This window comes from Oncorhynchus nerka, linkage group LG17 (genome assembly GCF_034236695.1).
Source record: "Oncorhynchus nerka isolate Pitt River linkage group LG17, Oner_Uvic_2.0, whole genome shotgun sequence".
Classification (NCBI taxonomy): domain Eukaryota; kingdom Metazoa; phylum Chordata; class Actinopteri; order Salmoniformes; family Salmonidae; genus Oncorhynchus; species Oncorhynchus nerka.
Window position 1 is genome coordinate 42,731,769 of NC_088412.1, and position 26,149 is coordinate 42,757,917.

Sequence of the window (26,149 nt, forward strand, 5' to 3'; positions counted from 1 at the left end):
TAGAAAAAAGTATTATTGCTTTTAATTTGTCACTTTTGGTTTATGTTAATGCTTTTGTGTATACTGGAACCTCTCTGAATTACACTGACAAGAGTGTTTCTGTCTGAGTAGAGTTAACTCAATTAAAAATCAGGACACCATTAGCTTAAGAGTATCAGTAGAGGCAGAGAGAGACACATCACACCGCAATGTAGTCACACAACACTGCAAATTAGGAGAAAGGGTTTATTGGCAGTTATTTTCATAACAAATGGAATGAATCAGGAAGGGGTTTATTTACATACTCGAATCCAAAAGTGAGATAGAAAGCTGTGGTGAGCTGATGAAGAAGAAGTTGTATAGAAAACAATCATCTTTGTGGAAGCAGCGGGAAGATTCCAGCACGGCGCCATCCGGAGGACATGTAAAGGCATTGCGCTTTGGAGAGCGCTGTCAGCTCTTTTCCATTCAGATACGAACACACTTGAGGACTGTCTACTGCTGTGTGTGTACACAATTCTGCCGTGTTTGTCTGGATGATCCCCACGCAGAGCTTGAAGATATGACCTTGTCACAATCCTTGGTGAACAGGCTCCTTTTTTTTTCTTTCCCTTGTCTTTTTATTTAATAAAGACCATTGCTTTTAAAAACCATGCACATCACATGAAAAAGAAAAGTAACGGGGAAGTGGAATGGACAGGGGGAAAGAACCAGCTGCCACAACATTGGTTAGTTTACACTGCTTCACCAACACACAGTTTACACCTCAGCCAGTCACTGGAGTTCAGAGTCAGGGTTTACATGTGTCTGGTTACCAAACGTAACCCATATTCCTATCCTATATTTTATTTTTGAGATTCTTCAAAGTGAGATTATTCAAAGTAGCCACCCTTTGCCTTGATGACAACTTTGCACACGCTTGGCATACTCTCAACCAGCTTCATCTGGAATGCTTTCCCAACAGTCTTGAAGGAGTGCCCACATATGCTGAAAACTTGTGTTGGCTGCTTTTCCTTCACTCTGCGGTCCAATTCATCCCAAACCATCTCAATTGGGTTGAGGTCGGGTGATTGTGGAGGCAAGGTCATCTGACGTAGCACTCCATCACTCTACTTCTTGGTCAGATGGGACTTACACAGCCTGGAGGTGTGTTGGGTCATTGTCCTTTTGAAAAACAAATGATAGTGGGACTAAGCAGAATCCAGATGGGATGGTGTATTGCTGCAGAATGCTGTGGTAGCCATGCTGGTTAGGTGTGCATTGAATTCTAAATAAATCATTGGCAGTGTCACCAGCAAAGCACCCCCACACCATCATACCTCCTCCATGCTTCACGGTGGGAACCACACATGCAGAGATCATCCGTTCACCTACTCTGCGTCTCACAGACACAGTGGTTGGAACCAAAGGACAGATTTCCACCGGTCTAATGTTCATTGCTTGTGTTTCTTGGCCCAAGCAAGTCTCTTCTTATTATTGGTGTCCTTTAGTAGTGGTTTCTTTGCAGCAAATTGAACATGAAGGCCTGATTCACACAATCATATCTGAACAGTTGATGTTGAGATGTGTCGTTTACTTGAACTCTGAAGCATTTATTTGGGCTGCAATCTGAGGCTGGTAACTCTAATGAACTTATCTTCTGCAGCAGAGGTAACTCTGGGTCTTCCATTCCTGTGACGGTCCTCATGAGAGCCAATTTCATTATAGCACGTGATGGTTTTTGTGACTGCGCTTGAAGAAATGTTCAAAGTTCTTGAAATTTTCCAGATTGACTGACCTTCATGCCTTAAAGTAACGGACTGTTCTTTCTCTTTGCTTATTTGAGCTGTTCTTGCCATAATATGGACTTAGCCTTATTTGGTAAAAGACTATCCTCCGTATACCACCCCTACCTTGTCACAACACAACTGATTGACTTAAACGCATTGAGGAAAGAAATTCCACAAATTAACTTTTAACTGGGCACACCTGTTAATTGAAATGCATTACAGGTAACTACCTCATGAAGCTGGTTGAGAGAATGTCAAGAGGGTGCAAAGCTGTCATCACGGCAAAGGGTGGCTACTTTGAAGAATCTCAAATATATATAGATTTGTTTAACACTTTAATGTTACTGCATGATTCAATGTGTTATTTCATAGTTGTGATGCCTTCACTATTATTCTACAATGTAGAAAATATTACAAAATAAAACAAACCATGGACTGAGTAGGCGTCCAAACGTTTGACTGGTGCTGTTATATATTAATATTCATAAACTGTACCTTCAACAACAAAGAAAATAATTCCCCATATCTGTAAGAGTTTAAGTAAAGCTCAATATAGACATTTTATTATAACAAAATAGGCAGTAGACTGAAGGTTAAATATCAGTTAAAATCTCAGTGTACAATTCATTATTTTGCATCAGTGTTTTGCTCCTAATATTAATACATGGACACCTGGAGTCAGTTCAAAAACAGCCATTCATTCATTCACTCTATTTCTGGTCGGGAAGTAGAACCCCCCCCAAAAGCTTAGTGACATGAATAGATTAAAACCATCATGGATTGTAGTGAACGAAGGCGGCTAATGATAGAAAACTACTCACCTAGTTACCTCTGCGCAGTTTGAAAAGACTAAAACAGGTATGCATGGCTGCTTCAGATGAGCAGAGACGTACGTTGGTGTGCATGGGATATACAACATGTGAAAAATAATGGCGATGAGTAATGCAGTTCAGATACAAGTCCGAATGAGAAATAAAGAACAAAAACGTGACAAGAAAACATGTCCGAAACATGCTCTTTAAAGCTATACCGTGCTAAGTTTTGCCTCATGTCATTTCCTTTGACGAACCTATACATGAAAAAAAAGGGAAAAATATATAATTAATATTGCATCTAAAATCATGTTCCTTAAACATTAAGGAATTGTACCAAAAACAAATCCCCCCCATAAGCATGAAAAACATCCAGAGACAAGGTCCAGACACCAGTCAGAGACAGCCCAAGAAAACCCCAGAGAGTGAATGTTTGTGTGTGAGAGAAAGAGACAGCATTAAATAATTTTGTGTGTGTGTGAGAAAGAGAAAGATAGATCATCAACTCCAACGCGTGATCAGCTCTCTAGCCAGTGTGACAGAGGGGAGCAGGGTGGTGTTTGTGTGTGAGAGAAAGATGGAGACGTGTGTGTATACGTGGGGGGGTGGGGGGGGGTGGGGGGGGTGCTAAGCTCCGGGCAAGAGGGCCAGCGATCACAGCAGGCCAGGTTGGTAAAAATAAAAAGACGTAGAATCAGAGAAGACATGAAGACCACTTAAAGAAAATAAGGGTACTCTCTTCTGTCCTCCTTTCACAACTTCTCCTTGGCAGGCACCCAGATGAAGGGTCCTGACTGCTCCTGGATGATGATTTTCACCGTGTTGTAGATCTCCTCCAGAGAGTCCCCCTGGACTATAGCTGCAGCGACACAGAGGGGATATACATTAAACACATCACTACATCGCAGTGATAGACTAGCGTTCGGTCTAGGAATTTAGGATTAAGCTGCCTCATGCTACAGAAACAGGATATAGGCTCCTGATCGTATGAGCCGTTCCGTCTCGCACTACATCTCAAAGATACTAAATGCATACACTGAGTACACAAAACATTAGGAACAACTTCCTAACATTGAGTTGCACCACCCCATTATGCCCTAAGAACAAATTCAATTCACGGGGCATAGACTCTACACAGTGTTGATAGCGTTCCACAGGAATGCTGTCTGTTGTTGACTCCAATGCTTCCCACAGTTGTCAAGTTGTCTGGATGCCCTTTGGGTGACAGACCTTTGATACACACAGGAAACAGCGGAGCGTAAACAAACCCAGCAGTGTTGCAGTTCTTGACACAAACCGGTGCGCATGGCACCTACTACCATATCCCGCTCAAAGGCACTTGAATCTTTTGTCGTGTCCATTCACCATCTCAATGGCACAAATACACAATCCACGTCTCAATGCTTTTAAAAATCCTTCTTTAACCTGCCTCCTTCATTTACACTGATTGAAGTGGATTTAACAAGTGACATCAATAAGGGATCACAGCTTCATCGAATCAGTCTGTCATGGAAAGAGGTGATCTTAATGTTTTGTATACTCAGTATATATTATAGGAATATATTTTTGCCCATGATTTAATTCAGGGATCTGCTACAGACACGTGTCATCATGCTAAGTGCAGAAATAGATGTAGTGCATGAAGCAGGTTGAGAATGGACTGGTGTGGGGGGCTGGACTCACCAGTGAAGTGCTCAGTGAACTCCTGCTCCAGTTTTATGGCTCTGTCAAACGTCTTCCTCCCCTGGTCCTCTGTTAGCCTCTTATTTATCTCTCTATAGGGAGGAGAGAGAGCGCAAGAAAGAATGACTAAGACATTGCCCTATGTACAGCTAATAGGTGACTGAATAAAAAAACACTGAGTCTGAACTCTTAATTGCCATTGCTTTGGCCTCTTAATATGAAAATGACATGTTGAATCAAAACAACTTACAGGATATTCTCCACAGACTTGGGCTTGACGAAAATAGCGATGGGGTAGAGCATGGTCGACTGTAGTCGTTTGATGGCGTTGCCTGAAACATCCAGGATGCAATGCTTCCCCTGGACATAAAGAGCAATAGATAAGACAACTCATCACATCACAACAGCCATATGCTGACACATCCTCCTCTACTCACCTTCTCAGCGACCTCCCGTACAGACTGGATGCTGGTTCCATACAGGTGGTTGTTGTACTGGCCTGCCTCGATGAACTTGTGATCCTGGATGTCTTTCTCCATCTGCTCCCTGGACACCACAAAATGGTAGTCTCTGGCATCCACCTCGTAATCCCGTTTTAGTCTGGTCGTGTCTGGAAAACACAACAGATTGTTTCATGGAAATGTAGTTATCTTTGTTTGATACATTTAATTATCGACAACTATTGCAAACTCGTTATCACACCTCTAGGTACAAGACAAGGGTCAACATAGGATGGCAGGTAGCCTAGTGGTTAAGAACGTTGGGCCAGTAATCAAAAGGTTGCTGGTTCATAACTCTGAGCCGACGAGGTGAAAAATCTGTCAATATGCCCTTGAGCAAGGTATTTAACCTTAATTGCTCCTGTAACCTGCTCTTGATACGAGCGTCTGATAAATGACTAAATTGTAAATAAAAACATAAAATTGTGTATGTAACAAAAATGTTGGTTCTCACGTGGGACACAGGATCCAAATTTGTCAGGGAACTCTGAGATGAGGTCATCGTTGATACGGTCCTTCATTGGCCCCAGGATGATGACGGGTCGTGTGTAGTTCACTGGACAGACAAGACGGATCTACTGTATCAATACTGCCCTTGTATAAGCAAAAGTATTCACCCCCTTTGCATTACAATCTGTAATTTAATTAGATTTTTATTTGGATTAGCGGACATATACAAAATAGTTCAAATTGGTGAAGTGAAAAAAATAACTTGTTTCAAAAGTGCAAAAAAATGTAACTGAAAAGAAGTAGGTGCATATGCATTCACCCCATTTCCTATGAATCCCCTAAATAAGATCTGGTGCAACCAGTTACCTTCAGAAGTCACATAAAGTCCACATCTGTGTGCAATCTAATTGTCTCAGTACACAAGTCGGAGGTTTACATACACCTTAGTCAAATATATTTAAATTCAGTTTCACAATTCCTGACATTTAATCCTTGTAAAAATGCCCTGTCTTAGGTCAGTTAGGATCACCACTTTATTTAAGAATGTAAAATGTCAGAATAATAGTAGAGAATCATTTATTTCAGATATGATTTATTTCATCACATTCCCAGTGGGTCAGAAGTTTACATGCTACCAAATACTAATCGAGTGTATTGCCTTTAAATTGTTCAATTTGGGTCAAACGTTTTGGGTAACCTTCCACAAGCTTCCCACAGTAAATTGGGTGAATTTTGGCCCATTCATCCTGACAGAGCTGGTGTAACTGAGTCAGGGTTGTAAAGGCCTCCATGCTCGCACATGATTTTTCAGATCTGCCCACAACAGGATTGAGGTCAGGGCTTTGTGATGGCCACTCCAATACCTTGACTTTGTTGTCCTTTGCCACAACTTTGGAAGTTTGCTTGGGGTCATTGTCCATTTGGAAGACCCATTTGCGACTAAGCTTTAACTGATGTCTTGAGATGTTGCTTCAATATATCCAGATAATTGTCCCTCCTCATGATGCCATCTATTTTGTAAAGTGCACCAGTCCCTCATGCAGCAGAGCACCCCCACAACATGATGCTGGCACCCCCATGCTTCACGGTTGGGATGGTGTTCTTTGGCGTGCAAGCCTTCCCATTTTCCCTCCAAACATAACAATGGTCATTATGGCCAAACAGTTCTATTTTTGTTTAATCAGACCAGAGGACATTTCTCTAAAAAATATGATCTTTGTCCCCATGTGCAGTTGCAAACCGTAAAAGACCGTCTGTCTTTTTTTATGGCAGTTTGGAGCAGTGGCTTCTTCCTTGCTGAGCTGCCTTTCAGGTTATGTCGATATACGACTTGTTTCATCGTGGATATAGATACTTTTGTACCCGTTTCCTCCAGCATCTTCACAAGGTCCTTTGCTGTTGTTCTGGGATTGATTTGCACTTTTCGCACTAAATTACAGAGACAGAACAAGTCTCCTTCCTGAACGGTATGATGGCTGCGTTGTCCCATGGTGTTTATACTTGCGTACGATTGTTTGTACAGATGAACGTGGTACCTTCAGGTGTTTGGAAATTGCTCCAAAGGATGAACCAGACTTGGAGGTCTACAATATTTGTTCTGAGGTCTTGGCTGATTTCTTTTGATTTTCCAATGATGTCAAGCAAAAGAGGCAGTGAGTTTGAAGGTAGGCCTTGAAATACATCCACAGGTACACCTCCAATTGATACCATTTGAGTCAATTAGCCTATCAGAAGCTTCTAAAGGCATGACATCATTTTCTGGAATTTTCCAAGCTTTTTAAGTCACCTTAGTGTATATACACTTCTGACCCACTGGAATTGTGATACACTGAAATAATCTGTCTGTAAACAATTGTTCTAAAAATTACTTGGGTCATGCACAAGGTAGATGTCCTAACTGACTTGCCAAAACAATAGTTTGTTAACAAGAATTTTGTGGAGTGGTTGAAAAACGATTTTTAATGACTCCAACCTAAGTGTATGTAAACTTCAGACTTCAACTGTACACACATATTCTGAAAGGCCCCAGAGTCTGCAACACCAGCAAGCAAGCGACACTATGAAGACCAAGGAGCTTGCCAAACAGGTCAGGGACAAAGTTGTGGAGAAGTACAGATCAGGGTTGGGTTATAAAACAAAATATCCAAAACTTTGAACATCCCACGGAGCACCATTACATCCATTATTAAAAAATGTTTTAAATAATATGGCACCACAACAAACCTGCCAAGAGAGAGCCACTCACCAAAACTCACGTACCAGGCAAGGAGGGCATTAGTCAGAGGCAAAAAAGCAACCAAATATAACCCTGAAGTAACTGCAAAGATCCACAGCGGAGATTGGAGTATCTGTCCATAGGACCACATTAAGCCTTACACTCCACAGCTGGGCTTTGCTGAAGAGTGGTCAGAAAAAAGCCATTGCTTAAAGAAAAAAAATAAGCAAACATGTTTGGTGTTCGCCAAAAGGCATGTAGTAGAGTCCCCAAACATATGGAAGGTACTCTGGTCAGATGACAAAAATGTTGCTTTTTGGCCATCAAGGAAAACACTATGTCTGGCACAAACCTGAGAACACCATCGACAGGGAGTGGGAAACTGGTCAGAATTGAAGGGATGATGGATGGTGCTAAATACAAAGGAAATTCTTGAGGGAAACCTGTTTCAGTCCTCCATCCCAGTCTCAAATCTCTGGAGGTTCACCTTCCAGCAGGACAATGACCCTAAGCATACTACTAAAGCAAAACTTGAATGGTTTAAGGGGGAACATTTAAATATTTTGGAAAGGCCTAGTCAAAGCTCCGACCTCAATCCAACTGAGAATCTGTGGTATGACTTAAAGATTGCTGTACACCCACGGAACTCATCCAACTTGAAGGAGCTGGAGCAGTTTTGCCTTGTAGAATGGGCAAAAATCCCAGTGGCTAGATGTGCCAAGCTCACAGAGACATACCCCAAGAGACTTGCAGCTGTAATTGCTGCAAAAAGTGGCTCCACTGAGTATTGGCATTGGGGGGGATGAATAGTTATGCACGCTCAAGTTCAGATTTTTTGTCTTATTTGTTGTTTGTTTCACCCAAAAAACATTTTACATCTTCAATGTGGTAGGCATGTTGTGTAAATGAAATGATACAACCCCCCCAAAATCTATTTTAATTCCAGGTTGTAAAGGCAACAAAATAGGACAAATGCCTAGGGGGTGAATACTTTCGCAAGCCACTGTAACTAATTCTAAGATAACTAACTATGATAACAAACCAACTAAGATACCGTAACCAAGTGAGATAACTAACTCTAATGGGGCAGTGAGAGCTGAGCTATCCTGTGATACTGCTGCTGTCAGATGTGTGACAGAGATGATAATGTAAGCTGCGTCTTACCTTCCTGCTGTGTGACCGGCTCGTAGGACAGGACGTACTCCTCCTGGCCACCTGATAGGACGGACAGAACAGGCGGCCATGTTTAGACAGATAGTGGCGATGCAGTAGATACTGTGATTATGGTTAGGAGTCAGACCAGCTGTTGGCAAGCTGTGTGTGTGTGTGTGTGTGGGTCAGTATTCTCCTTGTCCCTGTTATAAGTGTGCGTATCAAAATGGAGTTAACATAATGACCCTTCGCTCCATCTGTACAGAACATTAAAATAGTAGCTAATGTGCATGCATGCCACGAAGCTTGTGAATATGCATGAGCAGATTTGCTTTTCTTAAAAAGTATTTAATTGCAGTAGAGAAAGCAGAACACGCGCTGTATAGTCACAACAGCAGACTCTGTTCCTCTCACACAAATACACTGGTAAAGCTCTACATTATTTTCATATCAATCCAGCAACTGTCCTAATACAGTGGTTCTCAACCTTTTTTGGTTGCTGTACCACCAAATACATTTACAGTAGCTCTGTCCAGAGTACCCCTGAAGAACCCTGCATGGGAATTTTACCAGTAAGCCTATGGTCTCATGAGTCTTATTGAGAACCACTGTCCTAATACGACTGCTACTTCAACATGCATCCCTGAAGTAGCTTGGGGGCTCTAACATGTGTGATCCTCGGAGTATGCTGCTCAGACCAAACAAACAGAAGAGATCATAAAACAGACGACGGAGACATGCAAAACAAGTGAAAGAATACAGGCAGCCCGTCGGCGGAGGTAGGGATTGAGGGAGGGAAGGAGGGACACCAGGACATATGGTAATTTCTTTCACTATCGCTGGCATTAGAGGTTGCATGCTCTGAAAGTATAACAAAGGGAATGTCAGCATCACAGAAACATGTAGATACAGATGCAAGGTCACAACATGAAGACACACAGGATCACCAGGAGAGGGCAGTGCTAGGAACGTTTTGAGGATGGAGGTGTGAATATTGTACTTTCTAAAAACGATACCCTCTCAAGTTAGGTTTTGTGAAGGGCAGCGTGACGGTATAATCTGTGAGACCTTCCTCTTTCATCCTAAAATTTGATCAGAGCAGGTCATCCTATCGAATCACGTCAAGGTGCATGTCGTGGCCATGTCAAGGTCATAGAGCTTTATACACCATGCTAATGTGTGTTTTTCCTTCCAACACTGTGGCTATCTCGGAAACAGGTCTCTTGTAAAAGATTATACCGTGAAGAAATAAAGGTGAACTAAAAATATGTGTTTTAAATTACGGTTGAAACCATACTGAAGGGTCTTAACAATGCCAAGGGGGTAGAATAGGGATATTTTCAACAGAAAAGATCCCCAACAAAAAGGTGATTCTGACACCTCTGTAACAAACACACATTGTAGTTTTGTGATTTTATATTCTTTAAAACATTTTTTTATATTAGTTTTAAGATTAAAACTTTGGATCATCAGACACAGGAGTCAGGACTGTCGATTATGTCCCCTACAGTACATTATTCGACAGACTATGTGTCTCTAAACTGGCCTATCTATGCTGAGTAAGGGGAAACAAATACCAATAGTGTTGAGGAGCCTGCTGTAACAATGCTAAAGCAGCATACATGATCTGCAGTACAATACCCACCGACGAGTCACCATTGATTTAGTGACATCACACTGACTCAGTGTGCTGGTCATAATGTAATGCTAACCACAGTGTAAATGCTGATCAGTGTACAGAGGCCGATGTCAAGATGATGTGTTAGAAATATGAGTGTTTGGGTCGTGTTACATGGATGCAATGTATGTTTAGAGGTACTGTTTGGGCTTTGAACAGAATAGAAATAAAGCACACTGTTTTGTATAAATGTTTTTATGTAATCAAACTAAGCCAATGGTCAAAATAGAGGCTGGGTGCCAGAGAGAGATTTTGATGACAATGCATTGGATGTCATAGCTAAGGCTTAAATTACAATTTATAGAATTTATTACAAGCTTCAGATGGTTGTGTGACAGTGAAATCCTTGTGACTTACTCAGTGCTTTGTTGTCAGGGACCTGTGAAGTAGTCGTCAGAGAGCAAAGCAACAGGAGACACAACCACAAGAGAGTTATTCATTACTGGAACACATCATGCTGTTCAACCGTCATGCACAACCGCAGTGCTGCACTGAAGCCAAATGGTCAAACTGACTAACTGATAAACCAATGAGCAAAGCTACTGGAGACTCAGGCTCAGTCCACAGACCTCCCGTAGGGGTGGTAGGGCCAAGAGACCAGAGGTGGCAGAACGGAGTGCTCGGGTTGGGATGTAGGCTTTGAGCAAAGCTTGAAGGTAAGAAGGTGTAGTTTCCCTTGCTGCTCCGTAGGCAAGCACCAGGGTCTTGATACGAGCTTCGACTGGAAGCCAGTGGAGTGTGCAGAGGAGTGGGGTGCAGAGGAGTGGGGTGATTTGACACCCCTAAAGATTCTTATAAATAAAGTAGTCATAAGTTTAGTATTTGGTCCCATATTTCTAGCATGCAATGACTGCAACAAGCTTGTGACTCTACAAACTTGCTGGATGCATTTGTAACCCGATTCAGGAAACTAGGCGTATGACACTTCACAGGAGAGCCGTTTGAACGCAAATGTAAAAAATAAATGCCTTCTTGAACATGTCATGTGCCTTCATATCAAACTTGTATGCCATCTGTAAATACAAATACAATTGTTAAATTACGAGCCTTGTTGGTTAAGCCACAGAAAAAGTGAACAACCTTCCCGCTAGCCATGATGGGCTGAGATAATGATTGGGCTGGACATGCCGATAGGTGAGTTTGAGGTGAGTTTGAATTGGTCTGTCTATTGAGCTGGTCAGTATGTCTAGGTAATCGTGTTGAATGCGGCTTTTAAGAAAATGCAGTGCGTAGTAAAACTGCTTAAACCTAATGTCAAGTTAAAGTGTACTGTTAGCTAGCTTTTGTGTAAGCTCTCCAATTTCTGGAGGACCGAGTTTTGAAAAATCTGTGGAATTCGAGTATGATAGTGTTGGAATCGGCTAAACTTTGAACATTGAGATATTAAATGAATGATATGAAATGAAAGAGACTGGGTTATGTTAGAAGTTAATGGTTCTCAGAAGAAAGAAGAAGGCTTTGGAATGTGTTTGATGGAGGAGAGGAGAGCGATGTGTTGATACAGGGGAGACCGATGGACATCTGTGTATTAGATGAAAGAGGGGTTGAGGTGAGGACAGATTCTCTTAAGAGTAATAAATGTTTGGAATCCTGTTACCCTCTTTATTAGCTTCCTGTAGAATCATAAAATGTAAGGCTTGGAGAGAAAGGGGAGTGTCTTAAGTAGGATGCGTATAAACTGTGAAGTCTGAAATCTTTTGTTGTCTGATCACAGCTGTACAGAACCTTTGGGGATGATTAAACTTGGTTAAAGCTTCTCTAGTGTCTGTGAGTCATTTGAAAAATAAGAACCTAACAATAGCTAAGGAGATGGAGAAAACACCAGTCTGAAGTACATCGTCAAACTAAGGGCAACCATGCATGGCATCAGACAGGAGACGCATCCAACCATGATGTATACTGGTAAGATAGTCTAGCTAGCTACTTTCAGTTTGACAGAAAGTAGTTTCATTTCAAGTGTACTGTTAGCTAGCTAACATTAGCTGGCTGGGTCGCTAGCTAATGTTATGTGTATGATCTTATTCTTCGTATCACACATTTACTTGACTAGTTATAGCCATAGAACCTGGTTGGTTAGCTACCTGCAGATTCATGCAGGGTAGTAACGTCATGAGTTGTGATTATGGTCCATTGTTTAGCTAGCTACATGTCTTACAGAAGACTCGTCTAATTTTGACAAAGTATTTTCATTTCAAGTTCAAGTCTACTGTTAGCTAGTTAATGCTAGCTGGCTGGCTCGCTAACTAACGTTACATCATGTGTTGGGATTCATTGTTTACTTAGCTAGCTACAAAGATCAAAGATCATACCCCCAAGGCATGCTAACCTCTTACCAATAACAGGGGAGGTTAGCATGTCTTGGGGGTACGATCTTTGACCTCCGTAACTTCCACAAATCATTCAGGATTATCCGTAATCATTTGTATCATCCACATGGTAGCATCCACATTAATGTAGATCATTTTTAGTGGTATCAATCATTTTGACCCCCAACCTGAGAAAAAAAAAATTACTTGGTAAACAAAATCTTTTAGTATGAAATAATTTAATTTAGATTTAGACAGTAGTCGCTCCAATTTCAGGTCTGCTGACCACAAATTAAATTCTATGCAACTTCCAGCACACATTTACTGTGAACACTAAGCCTGTACCAGCTTTACGTTTGTTAAAACTAAGTCCAAATAGGCTACTGTGGCTATTTGATCACAATGTAGGCCTACCATCAACAACAAAAAAAGAGAAAATGCATCATAACATTTTAACATGGAAATAGCTGTTTTATCTTTCAGCCTACAGTAGCAGTCAATGTCGTGTTCAATGTAGGCCTACATTCCATAGTACTTTAAAAAAAAACATGCTTGACATGTCCTTTAGACAAGGAAGTGACTGAAAATGTTGTGTTTGAAACCCCACTTTACAAAATAAACTGCATTTTTATTCCAATAGCATTATTACAGAGAATCGGACAAATGATGCTACCCTCTGCCTATATGATGCTACCCTCTGCCTATATGATGCTACCCTCTGCCTATATGATGCTACCCTCTGCCTATATGATGCTACCCTCTGCCTATATGATGCTACCCTCTGCCTAAATGATGCTACCTCTGCCTATATGATGCTACCCTCTGCCTATATGATGCTACCCTCTGCCTATATGATGCTACCCTCTGCCTATATGATGCTACCCTCTGCCTATATGATGCTACCCTCTGCCTATATGATGCTACCCTCTGCCTAAATGATGCTACCCTCTGCCTATATGATGCTACCCTCTGCCTATATGATGCTACCCTCTGCCTATATGATGCTACCCTCTGCCTATATGATGCTACCCTCTGCCTATATGATGCTACCCTCTGCCTAAATGATGCTACCCTCTGCCTATGTGATGCTACCCTCTGCCTATATGATGCTACCCTCTGCCTATATGATGCTACCCTCTGCCTATATGATGCTACCCTCTGCCTATATGATGCTACCCTCTGCCTATATGATGCTACCCTCTGCCTATATGATGCTACCCTCTGCCTAAATGATGCTACCCTCTGCCTACTTAGCTTATTCAAGCCTGTCTCAAAACACTAATAGTTGCATAGTTTGGCATACTGAGTCTTGCATAGTTGGTTTTGTTTCGGTATGTTGCATTTAAAGCGGCTAATATTACATTGATTCAATCACAATTGCCACAGTAAAGGGAAACGTTGACAGTGTTAAAAGGGAAATTGGCTAATATTTGTTCTGTGCGGCTGTCCCGGGACAGTCTCAGGGCTACTGCGGCACCATCAGCTTAGAAGTAACATTGTTCAGCACCACAGACAGTGATTGGCATTCTCACGATTTTGACAGTTGGGTCCAACAGAGTGAAGTGGAAGATGTATCTGACAAAAGGATGTTGCTAGACAAAGTTAATGTTGCTAAACAGGCTTCCTACAGTCAATTACACCTTTCATGCAATGGGCATTGCACATAATGTGTCCAAACCGGTCACAAAAGCTAGACAAAAATAATGTCTAATATAAACAAAGGGGAACGTCTGTTGACGGTTTATCAGCTGGTGATATTTTAATAAAATATTGGTGATGTACACAGAACAAAAATATAAAACGCAACATTTAAAAGTAAAGTTTCATTAACTGAAACAAAAGATCCCAGAAATATTCCATACACACAAAGCGTATTTCTCTCAAATTTGGAGAACAAATTTAGTATCCCTGTTAGTGATCATTTCTACTTTGCCAAGATAATCCATCCACCTAACAGGTGTGGCATATCAAGAAGCTAATTAAATGACATGATCATTACACCTTGTGATGGGGACAATAAAAGGCCAGTAAAATGTGCAGTTTTGTCACACAACACAATGCCACAAATGTCTCAAGTTGAGGGAGTATACAATTGGCATGCTGACTGCAGGAATGTCAACCAGAGCTGTTGCCAGAGAACTGAATGTTCATTTCTCTACCATAAGCTGCCTCCAACGTCATTTTAGAGAATTTGGTATTACATCCAACCGACCTCACAACCGCAGACCAAGTATAACCATGCCAGCCCAGGACCTCCACATACGGCTTCTTCACCTGCGGAATCATCTGAGACCAGCCACCGGACAACTGATGAAACTGTGTTTGCACAACCGAAGAATTTCTGCACAAACTGTCAGAAACCGTCTCAGGTAAGCAAATCTGCATGCTCGTTGTCCTCACCAAGGTCTTGACCTGACTGCAGTTCGACATCGGAACCGACTTCAGTGGGCAAATGCTCACCTTCGATGACCACAGGCATGCTGGAGAAGTGTGCTTTTCACGGATGAATCCTGTTTTCAACTGTACCGGGCAGATGGCAGATGTATGGCGTCGTGTGGGCGAGCAGTTGCTGATGTCAATGTTGTGAACAGAGAGCCCCCCTCCCACCTCAGCACAAGCGAGCTGATATTAGACAGGCAAATTGCCGAACCTGGCCTAATGGGTAGAAAATGCCAGTGCCCAAGTTTTTATATGGCGAAAGTGCAATTTACCTGCGATTGACACTTGCACCACCTGAATTTAGAGCAATCAGAGTAGGAGTGCTGATCTATGATCAGTTTAGCTTTTTAGATCACGATGATTAGGAAAAAACATCTGATCCTTCATGAGCAATTCTACTCTGAGACGCTTTGTGAATTTGGGCACTGATTAGAGCTGTACAGAATTTGTGCTGGAACCCACCACTGTTTCAACGCAGCACAGTTTTCCTCTGGGAGATTCACTGAGTCAGATGGGAAATATAACAAAATTGTTGTGGCTAGGAGAACTGAACAGTGATCACGGTAGACATGCAGCCTCAGACTCTTACAGACAGATATTAGTACATCAATTTAGGTTATATGGATAGAAAATAATAGCTTCCTCTGGCAGTCTCTATGGGGGTACCACAGGGTTCAATTCTCGGGCTGACTCTTTTCTCTGTATACATCAATTATGTTGCTCTTGCTGCGGGCGATTCCCTGATCCACCTCTACGCAGACGACACCATTCTGTATACTTCTGGCCCTTCCTTGGACACTGTGCTATCTAACCTCCAAACGAGCTTCAATGCCATACAACACTCCTTCCGTGGCCTCCAACTGCTCTTAAACGCTAGTAAAACCAAATGCATGCTTTTCAACCGTTCGCTGCCTGCACCCGCACGCCCGAATAGCATCACCACCCTGGATGGTTCTGACCTAGAATATGTGGACGTCTATAAGTACCTAGGTGTCTGGCTAGACTGAAAACCCTCCTTCCAGACTCATTTCAAACATATCCAATCCAAAATCAAATCTAGAGTCGGCTTTCTATTTCTCAACAAAGCCTCTTTCACTCACGCCGCAAAACTTACCCTAGTAAAACTGACTATCCTACCGATCCCCGACTTTGGCGATGTCATCTACAAAATAGCTTCCAATACTCTACTCAGCAAACTGGATGCAGTTTATCACAGTGCCATCCGTTTTGTTACTAAAGCACCTTATACCACCCACCACTGCAACCTGTATGCTCTAGTCGGCTGGTCCTCGCTACTTGTTCGTTGCCAGACCCAGTGGCTCCAGATCATCTACAAGTCTATGCTAGGTAAAGCTCCGCCTCATCTCAGTTCACTGGTCACGATGGCAACACCCACCCGTAACACGCGCTCCAGCAGGTGTATCTCACTGATCATTCCTAAAGCCAAAACCTAATTTGGCCGCCTTTCCTTCCAGTTCTCTGGTGCCTGCAACTGGAATGAATGGCAAAAATCACTGAAGTTGGAGACTTTTATCTCCCTCACCAACTTTAAACATCTGCTATCTGAGCAGCTAACCCATCGGTATATAGCCCACCCAATTTACCTACCTCATCCCCATACTGTTTTTATTTTATTTACTTTTCTGCTCTTTTGCACACCAGTATCTCTACCTGCACATGTTCATCTGATCATTTATCACTCCGGTGTAAATCTGCTAAATTGTAATTATTCACTCCTATGGCCTATTTATTGCCTACCTCCTCATGCCTTTTGCACACAATATATATAGATTATTTTTTTCTACTATGTTATTGACTTGTTTATTGTTTACTCCATGTGTAACTCTGTGTTGTTGTCTGTTCACACTACTATGCTTTATCTTGGCCAGGTCGCAGTTGCAAATGAGAACTTGTTCTCAACTAGCCTACCTGTTTAAATAAAGGTGAAATAAAATGTACAAAATTATACAAAAATGATGGATAGAACGCTGACTTGAAATCTGTGTGTATCTCAAGTTTAGTACTCTGGCCATATTAAAAACATACAAAATTAAGTCAGAAGAATTCTTGCATGTTCAGTTTTGAGAGGTCAGTGTTCTTTCTGATGATAGTGATTGTGCCCCGAACTGTGACTAGACTATGGTTTCTGAGCAGGTAACATATTAATTATATCTATATAGGGAAGGAATGGAGATATAATTATGCTGCTCTGAACAACACCTGGGATAATATTAGATGGGATGAAGTTTGTAATGATGTGAGATTTAGTTTTAGAACCATATTTACTGAAGTGTTTATGGATTTTAACAAACCTTAAACCAACTTAAAAATGTTTCCAAACCTAACTATCTTGAAGAGTATGTTATTGTTGTGATGGAGTGAGAGTGCGGGTGTGTGATGGCCGGTATATTCCTGCTCGTTGGCTACATCTGCTTGCCAGAATAGAGGATGGCCCTGAAGGGTAAGAGCTTAATTACACACACCTGAATATCATTAGCTTGGAGGTTGGGTGGTGGCTGTTTAACCTGGCTCAAAGAGGAGCTAGGTTTTTGGTTTGGTTTTATTGTTACCCAGCTCTGTGGAGCATTCTGTTTCATTTCCTGAATAAAAGTCCTGGGTTATTTCCTTGGAGAAAGGTCCATCTTGGTCTAAGCTTGTGCTACTTCACACTTTCGTCACTTGTGGGCCCCCGTCTGCTACATTGTAAACAATATTTCATTAACAACACTGATAATGTAACAGAGATCAACTCACCCCTTTGTCTTGAGACCTGGCATTGAATTTGACAGTCTTTAACCGCGCTCTGTCTACCCTGCAGGAGAGAAGAGAGAGAGAGAGGCTGAAAAGCGAGGGAGTGAGGGCTACACCCCTGGGGTCACTGATGAAACATTTAACATAATTGTGCCTTGAAACGGGATATTGCTTGTGTGTGAAGACTCAAATCCCGGTTCCATCTCTATAGTAACTTCCACAGTACCCTGCTGAGATTGATGAGTAGAGAGGAAAGGGGTGATTCAGTAATCAGAAGAATAAGAACAGTTGCCTTGAGGGCAACCTTTTTTATTTCCTGCTAAGTGAGCCTTGGACGCAACATTACAACACAGCACCCGAAGAGACTTTATCTACCAGTAATTAAGTCCCTGCTACATTTTCATTTCACTTAAATGAGACACCCGAAGGAAATATTTCCAGAATCCAAAATCGTTCTTAAAGACGTTTAGAAAACAATGGGACTCTTTGCATGGCCTTTTCTTTTTGTACTTCATCCTACAAGGCAATTCTACAGAGCTCTATAAAGCTTTAGTTTAGAATGTAAATCATTTCCCTCCTACTTCCTAGTTCCCTTTATTAAATGAGGACATCACGGGAGAATGTGTCAACGCCTTGGAGAGCAGGAGGGAGAAGAGTAAAAGAACTCAGAGCTCCAGATAAGAAAAGCTAACTGTCTTCTAACTGTCTTCTGCTCTGCCCTCAACAGCTAGTGTAGCACAGCTTTCCTTTAAGCCTTCACGTGGGTTAACAGCTGCCACAAGCTACTCTCCAAAGCACGGACGTTCAATGTCTTCTACGGGCTCTCTTTTCCTTTATATATATATATATATATATTTTTTTTTTACAGGTTATATTCATCATAATTTCCTTTACAATAGCAAGTATCGGAAACAGTTTTACATTGCCATGCTCAAGGTAAATAGGCTCACACTGCAACCCTATCGTATGAATCTACAATCCTGTTGGCCTATCCTCACAATGACTCATGCTTTGACATAGACTCCCACTCTCATGATATTCAACTTCCTACAAAACACCCTGCAACTGCTGCCTTTCTCATCATATCCAGCTTCCAAGGAGACAGATGAAACGGAGTCAGGTGAGAAGTCAATTATCTGTCCATCACTCCTCACTTCCAGGTGAGAGCGACGGAGGGAGGAAATAGAGGTGAAGCGTGACAGAGTAAGAGAGAAATACAGAGAGAGACTCAAGTCTATAATGAAACATCTGATTTAACATAGGAAGTGTAAGGCTAATGGGTGTGTTTGTTTCAAATGGACCTTTATTTTAAAAATTTGTATTGAAAGACTTGTAAAACCCCCCTGTACAATCCTTGGCTAAACAAAAAAAAATAGTGGTTGTATGTTAACATACTCTCTGGCCCCCATGATGGCCTTATGGTGCATTGCCAGTTGCAGTGGCACCATGCTGTGTCCAGGGATAAGACCAGCACTGGGCTGTGCTGACATGCACACGCATACACTGAGCACTCTGAGCAAGCACAGGATATGCAATAGGGTTTTAAAACTGAATTCCCCAAACGGCTGAGTCTGGTGAGTAAGAGGGCTTATTTAAAGTAATACCATGCTAACTGAATAAGATTTAAGTTTGAGAAGTCTAGTGTTGATCAGTTGCCCATCCCTAGATCTGTGCCTGTCGGCAGCTTCTAACCTGAGCAACCCTGAACCCTCACCTCCTCCTGCTGGGGATGACTCCGACCTCATCTACCTCTTCTTTGTGGGTCATGTGCCTCGCCTGCCACCACTCGTCATCGGAGGCGTTCACCACGTGAAGGATGTCTCCAAAGTGGAAGTTAAGCCCCTGGCTGGGCAGCCCAGAGTCCTTTGTCCTGTTATAGTCAAACAGGGCCCTGGAGGAGAACCAACATTACATCAAACAACGCCCTGCAGACAAACAACTACAATAGATGAGGGTGGAACTGTCTCGTTTGTCTTGGCATAGTCAAATCGACCCTGCAGAGAGAGAAAAATCACAGTACTGTATAAAATAAATTTTTCACATTATTAGGGAGCTTACAGTGGGTTGCGAAAGTATTCACCCCCTTTGGCATTTGTCCTATTTTGTTGCCTTACAAGCTGGAATAAAAATAGATTTTTTGGGGGGTTGTATCATTTCATTTACACAACATGCCTACCACTTTGTAGATGCAACATATTTTGTGTGAAACAAACAAGAAATAAGACAAAAAAAAATCTTGAACTTGAGCGTGCATAACTATTCATCCCCCCAATGCCAATACTTTGTAGAGCCACATTTTGCAGCAATTACAACTGCAAGTCTCTTGGGGTATCTCTCCATAAGCTTGGCACATCTGGCCACCGGGATTTTTGCCGATTCTTCAAGTTGGATGGGTTCCGCTGGGTTACAGCAATCTAAGTCATACCACAGATTCTCAATTGAATTAAGATCTGGGCTTTGACTAGGCCATTCCAAGACATTTAAATGTCAGTACTAGCAGTATGCTTAGGGTCATTGTCCTGCTGGGAGGTATACCTCCATCCCCTCTCAAATCTCTGGAAGACTGAAACAGGTTTCCCTCAAGAACTTCCCTGTATTTAGCACCATCCATCATTCCTTCAATTCTGACCAGTTTCCCACTCCCTGCCAATGAAAAACATCCCCACAGAATGACGCTGCCACCACCATGCTTCACTTTGGGGATTTCTTTCTCGGGGTGATGAGAGGAGTTGGGTTTGTGCCAGACATAGCATTTTCCTTGATGGCTAAAAAGCTCAATTTGAGTCTCACCTGACCAGAATACCTTCTTCCATATGTTTTGGGAGTCAACCACATGACTTCTGGCGAATGACAAACGTGTTTGCTTATTTTTTTCTTTAAGCAATGGCTTTTTTCTGACCACTCTTCTGTGCTCTGTGGAGTGTCCAGCTTAAAGTGGTTCTATGGACAGATACTTCCCTCTCTGCTGTGGAGCTTTGCAGTTCCTTCAGGGTTATCTTTGGTCACTTTGTTGCCTCTCTGACTAATGCCCTTCTCCTTGTGAGTTTTGGTGGGCGGCCCACTCTTGGCAGGTTTGTTGTGGTGCCATATTCTTTCCATTTTTTAATAATGGATGTAATGGTGCTCCTTGGGATGTTCAAAGTTTTGGATATTTTTTTATAACCCAACCCTGATCTGTACTTATCCATAACTTTGTCCCTGACCTGTTTGGCGAGCTCCTTGGTCTTCATTGTGTCGCTTGCTTGGTGGTGCCCCTTGCTTAGTGATGTTACAGACTCTAGGGCCTTTCAGAACAGGTGTATATATGATGAGATCATGTGACAGATCATGTGACAATTAGATTGCAGACAGGTGGACTTTATTTAACCAATTATGTGAATTCTGAAAGTAATTGGTTGCACCAGATCTTATTTAGGGGCTTCATAGCAAAGGGGGTGAATACATATGCACGCACCACTTTTCAGTAAAATATTTCTTTGCACTTTTCATTTTACTTCACCAATTTGGACTATTTTGTATATGTCCATTACATGAAATCCAAATTAAAAAAAGTTGAAATTACAGGTTGTAATACAACAAAATAGGAAAAACACCAATGGGGGTGAATACTTTTGCAAGGCACTGTATTAGTCAAGGAGGAGCCTTGTGTTTAAGACAAGGATTGCATGAAGCTTCATAAGAAACTGTCTGCATCAGGTGAGTGTAGGTATTTTATATATATATATATATATACACAACACACAGGGAAGGGAAGTCAAAGTGAGTGAGCATGATTTTACACCCGACATTGTGTGATGATTTCATGATTTTTATTCGGGTCCCCATTAGCTGTTGAAGAAGTAGCAGCTATTCTTCCTGGGATCCAAACAAAACATTGAACATGACGAAATACAGAACACTAATGGACAGGAAACAGCAACACAAATGTAAACTAAGAACACTACGACTAAAGAACAATACGACTATTTAAAATAAAGAAAAATAACAAATGAAAAATACTCAGAGTAATGTGTGTGTGTGTGTCTTCACAGTCCGTGTTGCTCTTTGAGGTGGTGTTTTATCTGTTTTTAAAACTGATGTATTGCTTACCTGAATTATCTGAGGTAGAAGAGAATTCCATGTAGTCATTGCTCTATACAGTTCTGTGCGTCTCCCAGCCTCTTTTCTGGACTTGGGACTGTGAAAAGACCCCTGATTGTTTGTCTTGTGGGGTATGTATGGGCTTTTCAGCTGTGTGATACTCCTTTCCTACAGTCAAATGACCAAATCACCTTCTAGTGGCCTCATGGGTGGAATGTTATATTTTCCATAATTGAATAATTAATAAACATTACGAAAAAACTGCTGAAAATCCGGTTTTTCTATGTCAAACGGTTTTGCTAGATTTCAGTCTCTGTGATGGGTATATATAATATTGGAATGCAAACTCCATTGAATACATTTCAACTTCAATATCTGACATGGTACATGTGTCTTCTTTTTTGAGCCCATAACGGGTGTACACTTTTGTTTCAAAGTATATTTGTTTAAGACTACCAAGAAACACACACTGTGTGACCCTAATTTAGCCCACTGCAGTAAAAGGTTAACTGGTTGAACAGACAATTTGGTACTTTCAGCACATCAATACTTCTTACAAAGACCAGCAGTGATGCTGTCAATCTCTCCTCCATTCCGAACCAGTAGAGACTGACATGCATGTTATTGACATTGTCCCTATGTGTACATTTGAGGCCCAGACATGCTGCTCTGTTCTGGGCCAGCTGCAGCTTTTCTCTGTCTTTATTTCCACACCTGGCCAGACAACTAGGCAATACTCAAGATGTGGCAAAACAGAGCTTGCAGGACATGTTTGGTTGCATGTGATGTTAAAAAAGTGTCACACCTTGATCTGTTCCACATGTCTTTGTGCTTGTCTCCACCCCCTCCAGGTGTCACCCATCTTCCTCATTATCCCCAGTGAATTTAAACCGGTGTACTCTGTCTGTTGCCATTTTGTCTTGTCTTACCAGCATGTTTTCCCGTCTCCCTGCGGGGTTCTCGGGACACTAGGGTATGCTGGGAGACCAGCATCCCGAAGTCCCCTCTTCACTGTTGACGTTGAGACTGGCGTGTTGCGCATACTATTTAATGAAGCTGCCAGTTGAAGACTTGTGAGGCGTCTGTTTCTCAAACTAGACACTAATGTTTCAGGGAAGAATGTACAGAGAAATATGCGTTCATCTTACCATCAATTCCCAATGCCAAGCAATGAAAATTGCAATGAAAATGTCGCCGTTTGCGAGGGATTCAATCTCAGACGTCATTATAAATCTAACCATGGAAATTTCAGTGGCCTTCCCGCCCCAGACAGGCTCGACGCAGAAATCATTGAAGAGTTAACTGCAAGCTACAAACACTGCTTTTTTTGGCTGACATATTCTGTCACTTAAACGGGTTAAATCTCCAGTTTACAAGGAAGAGTGAAAACAGTCGTGGACATGGTGGAAAAATTTGAGGCCATTACGAGGAAGCCTGAGTTGTTCGATTTGGACTTGCCATCTGGAAGGCTACTGCACTTCAGCAAACTGAAGAAATGACAGGCAGAGGGACCAGGCCGCAGCATTGTCACAGAGCTGATGGAAGATTTCATCAAGCAGCTGAGGCACAACTTCTCCACCAGATCTGAAGACTACGACATGCCCAAGGATATCATTGCGTTTGTACGTGAACCTCTCACAGTCCACCCAGGTGGAGAATTCTCCTCCCTTGCTAAGAAAATGATACCCTCGCTGGATGAGACTGCAATTCAATCTCAGCTGATTGAATTCCAGACATCGAGCCAAATCAAGGATGAGCTCAGGAGTGCCGACTCCTTGTGTGCGTTTTGGGTGTAATTCTCAGAGGACTACAGCACAATAAAGGAACTTGCATTATACAGTATGTGCTAACAATGTTAGGATCGACTTACACCTGCAAGTACTCATTTTCCTCTATGAACGCAATAGACTCACGACAGGAACCGGCTTTCAATCGAGGACAGCCTGCGCATCAAAATCACACCCATCTCATGCGACATCCACAAGATCGTGTCCGAGGAGAAAATACACTTTTCCCATTGAGTAAGTCACTTAGTGGCCTATATGACTGTATTTAGTAAATACTAACATTATTGTGAGTGGTTATCTATGGATATTTAGGTCTCAAGCTGTTCTGTTCTGTCGTTAAAGAAGCAGGCGATCCCGATACAGACATCACCTTTTTTTTCTTTAAATTATTGTTTTATGTAGGATGCTACATTTTTGGCCAGTTGCAACTGTAAGTAGGCCTAATAAAAAAATTCGGACTTCTATTAGGCCATATATTTTTGTTATTGTGAAATATGCTGTAAAGCCTCAGCCTACCTCAGCCAGTTAATTTATTTTATATAGGCCTAGGATCAGAAGAAATAAACTCCAATTAAGCCCTCTTGTTGTTTGGAAAGTCAAATTAAAATGAAGATTATTGTTAAAATGAATTACTCGACTGGTGTAGGTTTTCTCCATCTGTTGCTGTGGAACACTTGCATAACAAGTTAGCTATATTTTCAGCACCAGGCGCTGTTCCCCTCCTAATTGATTGCACTGCAGTTGTAGCTTTACATTTCAGCACCACAAAATGGTCCGCTGCCTGTTTTATTAGTTGACTGTCTCCTGCATTCTCTCTCCTCGTGAAGTTATTTAGGTAGGGTAACATCCTTCTTGAGACATTGCATTTGTGAGTTTTTTGGATTAATGAAACAAATATTATTCATGATTAATTTGAGGGGCTTGGGGGGGGGGGGGGATAATATTGTTGGGGAACCCTGCACTACAACAAAAGCATGGGAAAACTAGGCTTGTCAGTGACATATCTAGGCCTTCCAGAAGAACGGTGCCACACACTAAGCTATGGTCCCTGCCTTATTCTGAGTACCAGTCTCTTTAGCTAATATTCCACTCCTTGCCACTCCTTGTCATTGCCACTGAAACTGGACTTTCGGCAATCTCAACGTTCAATATGCACTGGATTTAGGGCGGAGTTGTTCATTGGTTGTTGGAAATAATTTAATATTTTCCATGACAACACGTGGAGCCTCAAAAAGTTGTTGTATTTTGAGGCTACGACATTTTGAGACTAAGACGTTTTATGGTTGAAATTGCAGTATATATTTGGTTTGAGAATTTAGACACGAGCTCGCAACTTTTGAAAGACTGGTTTCATCTGGACAAACATAAAACACCTCTTCTATGGAGGAAAAAAAAGTGATAGTCCAATATTTGCATAATCGTTGTGATAGCTGTGAGGGTGATCGAATCGGGATAAAATCCTCTGTTCTCCTCGCTCATTAATGATATAATGTTCATATTTGAATATGACATGGAGTACAGATTAGCTAAAGTGACTGGTACCCAGGCGAGGTCCCACCTATTGCAAGTCAAAATGTGATTGGTCACTCAAAAATTCTACTCTAATACAGTTGAATGGCAGAGGCCTCCTGTCTACCTTCTGAAGGCCTAGCCAATGGTTGACTGAGCTAACTACATTTTTTTTTCAGACCACCAAAGAAAAATCATGATTGGATATTTTTTCTCTTCAGTACAAAAACTGAAGAAATAAAAACACAAGATCATTCAAATTATTGAAAAGATGAAATACAATTTCATTTGAATTTCTATTGAACTTCAATTTAAAATACATGTATATATACAGTACCAGTCAAACGTTTAGACACACCTACTCATTCCAGGGTTTTCTTTATTTTGTACTATTTTCTACATAGCAGAATAATAGCAAAGACATCCAAACTATGAAATAACACATATGGAATCATGTAGTAACCAAAAAAGTGCTAAACAAATCAAAATATATGTTTATATTTGAGATTCTTCAAAGTAGTCAAAGTAGTCACCAATTGCCTTGCCAGCTTTGTACACTCTTGGAATTTTCTCAACCAGCTTTACCAACAGTCTTGAAGGAGTTCCCACATAAAGCCACAACACTTTTGTTTTCAATAACAAATATGGTCAATAATATCAAAGGCTGCACTGAAATGTAACTAAATTAAATTTAACAATACAGCTTCCACAATCTTGTCAATTTCTTTCAGCCAATCATGTAATTTGTGTCAGTGCAGTACATGTTGAGTGTCCTTCCCCATAAAGCATGATGAAAGTCAGTTCTTAAATTATTCACAAAGAAATAGCATTGTATCTGGTCAAACACAATAACTTCCATACGTTTGCTAAGAACTGGCAGCAAGCTAATTAGTCGGCTTTTAAATTGAGCAAAAATGTAATTGTTTTACAGGTCCAAAAAGCCCTGGTCAGAGAGTCTGTAGCTACTATTTTTGTCTGTGAGAGACGGAAGAAATATGATAAATATGGATGGAAAAATATACAGATACAGAGCACTGAG

At 41.5% G+C, this 26,149-nt stretch overlaps 1 protein-coding gene across 1 annotated transcript in view; it reads right to left on the reverse strand.

The window, feature by feature from the left end:
• Positions 1-3,181: 3,181 nt before the first annotated feature.
• LOC115145287 (discs large homolog 1-like protein) overlaps positions 3,182-26,149 on the reverse strand; it is a 205,166-nt gene continuing 182,198 nt past the window's right edge. Inside the window, exons 13-21 of the mRNA XM_029686743.2 lie at positions 19,449-19,625; positions 17,738-17,795; positions 10,596-10,617; positions 8,573-8,623; positions 5,198-5,299; positions 4,681-4,853; positions 4,494-4,603; positions 4,244-4,335; positions 3,182-3,419 (exon numbers count right to left, since the gene is read on the reverse strand). Coding sequence (XP_029542603.2) covers positions 3,313-3,419; positions 4,244-4,335; positions 4,494-4,603; positions 4,681-4,853; positions 5,198-5,299; positions 8,573-8,623; positions 10,596-10,617; positions 17,738-17,795; positions 19,449-19,625 — 892 coding nt within the window. The 3' untranslated portion in view covers positions 3,182-3,312. The remainder of the gene's footprint in view (positions 3,420-4,243; positions 4,336-4,493; positions 4,604-4,680; positions 4,854-5,197; positions 5,300-8,572; positions 8,624-10,595; positions 10,618-17,737; positions 17,796-19,448; positions 19,626-26,149) is intronic.